Raw genomic sequence first — 7,268 nt, 5'->3', positions numbered from 1 at the left:
TGCTATACAGTCTGGAGAACATTTTTATTGGATTCACAAACTATGCCAACAAAGTACAGATTCAACTGACTTAACTGCTGTTTAAACAGCCTATTGTAAACTTAATAGCAAAAATATCTGTGCATTCAAAAACAATACAGTTATAGTTTCAATACTGCATCTATCTTGGCAGTGTGCTTTCTCACATCTAGATGTACATCACTTTGGTTCCTTTAGAAGTCTGAATTCTCTTCAGAATAATCATTTGCATCACCATCATCTGACCTCACTGAAACCCGGAAATGGCGCCTCAGGAAGCCACCATATCTTTTTTGATTATCCCATTTATATCTTGGTCTACCAATTCTTCTCATGAAACCCCCATATCTCTTTTGCAGCTCCATATTTTGATCTTCTTCATCACCAAGTTCTGCATTTCTCTTGAAACCAAAGCCTTTCATGAATCCTCCATAACGCTTTTCCTCTTGGGTGTTGGGGCTGACACTACTTTTTCCCAGTAGATTCTCCATTGCAGCTGCAAGTTCCTGAGTATTCTTCTCTAATTCAGTGGCATCCCGGTCACCAAACATTGGCAGATTCCCTCCATATTTCAGATTTTGTCCATTGTAACCATTTTGTTGGGCTAATTGTTTGGCATTAATTCTGCTCTTGTCGATCTTCAAGAAGCCCCCATCATGATTACCAAGACGATTGCGCTGTTTTCCAAACTGTGTCTCTGCACTCTCATCTTCCTTTCCATCAGTGCCTAGGTCAAGAAGGGCTTCATCCACAATGCCAAAATGGTCAGGCTTGTAGGAGTGAAATGCTTTGTCACATTTTTCCCACTCATTGGTAGAAAGCACTACCCCTTCACACTCTAAAGTGCAGGTCTGGAAAATAGCAATCAGAAGACAGCACTTTTCACAGCTACATTAACATTCATAAGTCCTTAATCCACACAAACTGAGAACAATTTTATTAGACTCAAAGAGGCCATCATTTGTAACAAATCTGTTAATAACTAGCCATTATATTTCACTATTTTTAAAGAAAGCACATGGAGCAATGAATGTCTATTCTAGATGGTGTGGCCCAGGCTCAAATACCTCATTTGTGAATAGTAAAGGACACCTATTTACCCCACAACATGTAATGGGCAGCTAGTGTGTAAATAGGTAAAGATAAAGAAACCCGAGATAATCTTCTGCTCAGAGCTCAGGAGGTTGCAGTATTCACTAATGTACTTGGTACTGACATTTTTTTTGTTATAACCTACCAAATACGGTCATTTTCCAACTTTCCTGCACTGAAAAAGAGTTAGAATTTGTGCATGCATGGATTATTTAAATTTTAAACAGTAAAATGTGAAAATTACTGGCGAACAATCTCTCAGACCCTGAAAAATAAAACAATTTTCTGCGTCGCTCAGAGCAAGGTTTACTTCCATCTCGCCTGGTGATGACTGACCTCCGAGCGTTGCGAACAGTTTCCGCCTCTATTTTAGAATTGCAACATTTAGGCGTAAGGTCTTTCTGTAGTTATACCAGAAGAACTGCTTTACATATGAACTTTCTTTTCAAAGACTAAAGAAGAGGATCTATCCGTACATGGTATTAAAAGGACAGTCCCGTGCTTAACACGTTCAGCAGGGACAAGGGGTTTAGTTCCGTACACCTCAAACCTGGCAATATATTTACCAACCCGGAGGACAACTAGAGCAACGGACTAACAGTGAGCAGATGAAGGATTGAAAAATTATTAATCTTGAACTTTAGTTATGGTCGTTCACCAGGAACCAAAGCTTTAAGGTGTTAGTGGCCACCCCTCGGTTGACCACTTGCTGTCGGTTATGGCAGCTAGCGTTTGAATGTCCTCCCTCAATATGTCGCAGAAAACGGTTATCCGCGTTATTCGTTTAATCTATATTGGCTGCATTTAATATTATGATGACAGTAAGTACCTGTAGCTATTTAACCACATTTAATTGTCAACACTATTCCATCTAGATACGTTCTGCTTCATCAGTTTCCGTCTGTTCTGCAATTGCTGGTAGTTATTCGGGGCTCCACGGGATCCCTCTCATGTTGCTGCCCGTATATCACTTACTGTTTCTAGTCGCCTGGGGTCCATTATATTCGGCTACATTCTACTGTATACTTCTGACCTGGAATTGAACACATTTCCATTTAACAGAAATTGTTGGAGAAACTCAGCAAGTCCGGCAGCATCCGAAGAGAGAAACATTCCAGTTTCATCGAGCCCGGAATGACCCCTGTTCAGAATTCAGTCAGATCGGAGTCGTTAACTCGGTTTCCCTCTCCACATAGAGGCTGCCAGACCTGCTGAGCTTCCCGAGCCTTCTGTGTTTATTTCAGATGTCCAGCATCCGCAGTGTATTTCCATATCTTTTATCACGCATCGCGGCACAAAGCTAACAGTAAACAGAATTCCAACTTCCTTGGAAGTATGTAATCTGCTGTTTGGGCATTGGTATCGGTATTTATGGTTTCATCACCATTCCTGACATGTTGATTTGCATGCGGATAAAGACACATACAACTTAACTGGACTAACTGTCGCACATAAATGAAGATTTCTTTTCTTCACAGTAGAAGAAGTTAATGGAGTTTAATTAGGATGAATATATAGCTGACTAGTATTGGTGTCCCTTAAGCTGCAGTGTCTTAAGTCCCTCAAGCTTAGTGAGTTGGTACGAATGAGTGAGATCTCGGAATATGTGGAGGAGGATGAGACACTGGTTTGTCACCAGTTGACTGGTGTAGAAAACTACAGCTTGTACTGAGGTAGAGGGGAGCTTTATTCACGTCTGTTGGCTTTGTTTTCCGGACGGTATGGTCGGGTGTCGTTATCTTACCAATGGTTTGATAGAGCTGTCCAGGACGGAGTTACATGTCGAACACCAATTGGCACAATCCGCGTGGACCGTGTGCAGTGGGCTAAACGACAACACCAGGACAAACACACTCCACTCCATCGCCAGCTTCTGAAACATCAAGTGTCATATTCTCTAGAACGTTGCTTCCAATTCAACATTCGGTTGCAAAAAAAGAAGCATATCGAGGTTTCAGATCTAAACTTTTAGACAAGGATTTGGATGAATTCGAAAACAGTGTTACCTGGAAGGCGCTTATCCCGGTCCTGAAGAAACGATTACATTTTCTATTTTCATCGTCAACTTCCATCAAGCTGACCTTTGTCTTTAGTCTCTACGACTTGGATGGTTTTCAACAATGGATTCACAGAAATACCCCAAGATCGTGGAACCGACTTTGAAGCATTACGTTGTTACTTTATTTTGTCGTTACCACCACTTGCAGAATTTTGGTTGGCTTAAGAGGTTTTTAAATTTAAAATATTCAAATCGATACTCATGACAGATTCCATCATTTTCATGCTTGCACCTTCACGAACATGCATTTCAACACTTAAGCAAATAAAACGCAGCTACTCAAAAAGTATAATTATGTGGCTCAGTTCTTAAATCGGAAGATCTTGCCCAAAGAAGGACCCTGAATGTATATGATTGTCCAGCTAAGACTAAATGCTAATAAAAAAAACTTAAGTAAGCTAGAATTGAACAAGTGCACAAACATAATTCATAGTTTACGGGGGTCAGCTGTAATATCTAAAACAAATGTTACAATTCAATGAAGATATGCGTGTATAGGTGAACTTCTGCTAATGAGAAATTTCTTGGCGAGGCAACCAGTTTAGATCTTAGTGCAATTGCAAGGAATTGGACTTCTGAGCAAATCAATGTTAGCCAAAGCAAATAGTGCACAGCCTTCACTATCCCCCCTCAGAATTAATCGGTCGAGAACCGATCTTTGAGAATACGCTCAGATGGTGTTCGGAGATCAGCAGCTGTTTAGCACCTTGCTGTACAGTAGGGTTATTCATTTCAGGTGGAAACTGACTTTTAAATGGTCACCGAGAAAGGTTAGCTATCACAAGCATGAACCCCAGGGTAGTTTCACGCTACAAACCTGTCATTTAATCTGCATCCTTCTAGTCAAATGTACGATTCCCATCAGTACCAACTGACACTTGATGAGTACTTACTTTCAAATTACCTGGATATTCCTTGTGAACAAAAACGTCGGGATCGTTGCAGTTTTACGAATAAAGTGTTGACTCCCTTTGTGAAGCTCGCCTTATAGAAGCCGCTCCTGTCCACACAGGCTGCTCCAGCTTTGTGAAGTGAAGCTGAGATCCAGGGTTTTCCAACCTGCAGCCTCCAGCGTCCGCTATTTATTTGCCCGCGGCATTGTGCTGACATTGGCGACGCTGAGTGCACGTCTTTTTTGAGCCAATGAGTGCACCGATTGGATTAATTATGGACCAGCAATTTCCTCAAATGCTACCAACATATTTTATAGCATAGCCATCATACTCCCGCGCAATGTTACAAAGACAAGGACAATTCGGGGTTTAAAAATATCAGACATTAAATTAAATACTAATTACATTTGGCTGGTGCTACTTTGATAGTTGACATTTTCTTCCTTTCAGATGCACTTTTTATGCTGGAGCCCAGCATTCGCCGTTTTAATGGAATCACTCGTTACATATCCCCTGCATAGTTTAAACCCAATTACCTTTCATTTCTGGGCGGCACATGAGCAGTTATAATTTCTCGCTGTATTCTCCAACGGTAATGTGAAGCTGTTTTAATTCTAATTGAAAATGTATGGATGAAGAGATTTCATTCAAACTGTTTTCTAACTTGCCTCTGCCTCTTGCAAGTGGACAATTAACCTGGCGCAAGATGAACAGTGTACATCTTGACAGTGTACATACCTTTTGACTGCCATAATTTAATCCAATTAGACAGGCTCCTGCTAAAGTTACGACATGATATTACGGACAATGAAAATAAATTAACCAATGGTTTACAAACACACTGCCGACTGATCACAGGTAATTGAAGAGATTGTATCATGTTCCTGTTGAAATTAATATTTTGAGTTTCTGTATCTATATTGACACATTTTAGTAAGGTATAATTTCTCTTTCAAGATTTACCTGATTTAATCATTTCTCTTTTCATCTCACAAACACACACGTAGTGTGGTACACCCATACCAACTGTCAGAGTTATATCGATTACATTATTCCAGAATCACGCAGCAAATGTGAATGTGCAGGGAGAAAGTGAACACTGAATGTTGAGGCGGATCACTTGTTACAGTGCAGACATTTGGACAAGTTGGATGCCAAAAGAGCCACAGCAACGCTCCAGGAAGGGGAGAGCCGCCAATTGATTTATTTTTTTCACACAATTTTAATCATTGCTAACCTAAATAAAAGTTCAAAGTGGCCAAATCACTTGAATAAATACAATGGCGGAGACAATAAAATCAATGAATTAATTTTGGTCATGGTCACGTAATCCACTCTTTGAACATTCAAAAGAATGAGTGTAGATTCACATCTGAGGATTAGATGTACGAGGTGGAAGGGATTTGCAAATTAATGATATGTTTCAAGGACATTAAAGTTGGTGGTACTTAGAGTTTAATATTGCGATGGTAAGACTACTTAACTGTCTTCAATTTATGTGCTGGCGTGCTTCTGTTGTAATACGTATTACTTATGTAAATTACGTTAATTGATTTCACCATATTCAAGCAGGTTTCAGGTCTTTTATCGTGAGACATGCATCAAACTAGATATTAGTGTTTATAAAATGATACCATGGGATTTGAATCTGACAAGGTATATATTATTAGTGAGCCATTTGGTACAATCACACCCTTGCTCATTGCTATATATTTTAATACTCACCTTTTTCATTTGTCACTTGTTTACTATTGCATCTTTCATGTAAGAAAAGCGGTGATTAAAAAATAGAGATAGTTATAAAAATGGATTCCAAGTGACTCAAGCACCAAATACTAGGGGTAAACAACACCTGGATAAAAAGATGGCTTCTTTTTAGGACGTCTTGAAAGTCATTGAGAGGAATTGAAATGCAGTGTTATTAAAGATGAAGCTTCCATAAGTAGGACAAAGGTAGCTGAAGATATGGGCTTCAATCTTAACCGAAAATAACATGGCACTTTGTAATAGAAGAATATATTGAAGGGTGTAAGAAATCATAGAGGAATTTTGAGACATGGTTGAAGGTTTAAAGTTTATGACTGTGGGGAAAACAATGCTTTGTTGCAGGTAAGTGCTAGTATGGAGGGACAGCAGGGCATAACATGTGACAAAATGTAATCTGTTGGATTTTGAATGGATTTTATTACAAGACTGCTTAATTTTCTGACAGGGACTTACAGCATGTAACAGACAGAATATTTTGCATTTAATTGTTTTAATAGCAATAATGTTATGTATTATCTTTATTAAATACTTGGAGGCCACAAAACTTATAGCATCATAAATTGGTACTTCACTAAGGTTTAATTCAGATGCTTTGATAACATATGATAGGGTAAATTAGGTAGTGATTTATATATAGACACTTTCTAACCAAGGTTTAACCTTGATGGTGAATGCCACTTTTTAATACAACATCACTTTGAAAGCAAAGGGAAAGTCTGCACATCTGATCCACAATATCTTCCATGTACGTAAGGAAGAAAAAAAAGTCTAAGACCACTAGCTTTTGAAAAGTGCATTCAGATTAAAGAACATATGAACACAAACTGAAAATTTTAATGAATTGCTTCCTTTACTTAAAAGGAAATAAGAATGTTAAAAGTGATATTTCACAGTCAAGATGAAAGATGTAATCAGTTAGCATGAGTACAGAGTCATTGGTTGGCTCCTGAATGAGATGTACATGAATAATGAATTTGGACTAGACATGGGGATATCAGGAGAGTGGGCTCGGAGTTATTGTCGATAAACTATCCAAGATAATAAACCAATATTTGCTGCTATCAAGTATATAAATGCAATATTCATTGTTAGTGGTCATGTTGACAGAAGAATGCTGGTCAGCCCAGCCTTCCTTTTAAATAAGGTAAGGTTTTTTTTGTCTCATCATATATGTTTTTACTACACTTAAAAACAGAGTTATATTAATGATAGAAAGCCATGCTTTCTTTCATCTTCACTATTATTCTAATTTTATAAAAGCTGGTTTGCAATACAGAGTGATGCCAGCAGTGGGGTTCAATTCCTGCACGGGCTGAGGTTACCATGAAGAACTCTCCTCAACCTATCCCCTTGCAGGATGCATGGTGACCTCAGGCTAAACCACAAGTCATCTCTCTCTCTGTCTCACTCCCTCTCTCTCTAATGAGAGAACAGCCCTA

General features: G+C 38.9%; 1 protein-coding gene across 1 annotated transcript; it reads right to left on the bottom strand.

Annotated features, from left to right (window-relative positions):
• Nucleotides 1-212: 212 nt before the first annotated feature.
• pdyn (prodynorphin) lies at nucleotides 213-2,974 on the bottom strand. The gene is made up of 2 exons (XM_060835907.1): nucleotides 2,855-2,974; nucleotides 213-869 (listed from the first exon to the last, which is right to left on the bottom strand). Exons 1-2 carry the CDS (start codon nucleotides 2,972-2,974, stop codon nucleotides 213-215), a joined length of 777 nt encoding a protein of 258 aa, XP_060691890.1.
• Nucleotides 2,975-7,268: the final 4,294 nt, after the last annotated feature.

Source organism: Hemiscyllium ocellatum, chromosome 15 (genome assembly GCF_020745735.1).
Source record: "Hemiscyllium ocellatum isolate sHemOce1 chromosome 15, sHemOce1.pat.X.cur, whole genome shotgun sequence".
NCBI lineage: Eukaryota > Metazoa > Chordata > Chondrichthyes > Orectolobiformes > Hemiscylliidae > Hemiscyllium > Hemiscyllium ocellatum.
This window is presented reverse-complemented; position numbering and strand designations above follow the sequence as displayed.

What these genes read in the sequence shown, in the direction of transcription:
- pdyn (XM_060835907.1), bottom strand. Translation starts at nt 2,974, where the DNA reads ATGGAGTGGAGTGTGTTTGTCCTGGTGTTGTCGTTTAGCCCACTGCAC. An exon ending in ACAGCTCTATCAAACCATTG is followed by an intron (nt 870 to 2,854) that starts GTAAGATAACGA and finishes GCTATTTTCCAG; the next exon opens with ACCTGCACTTTAGAGTGTGA.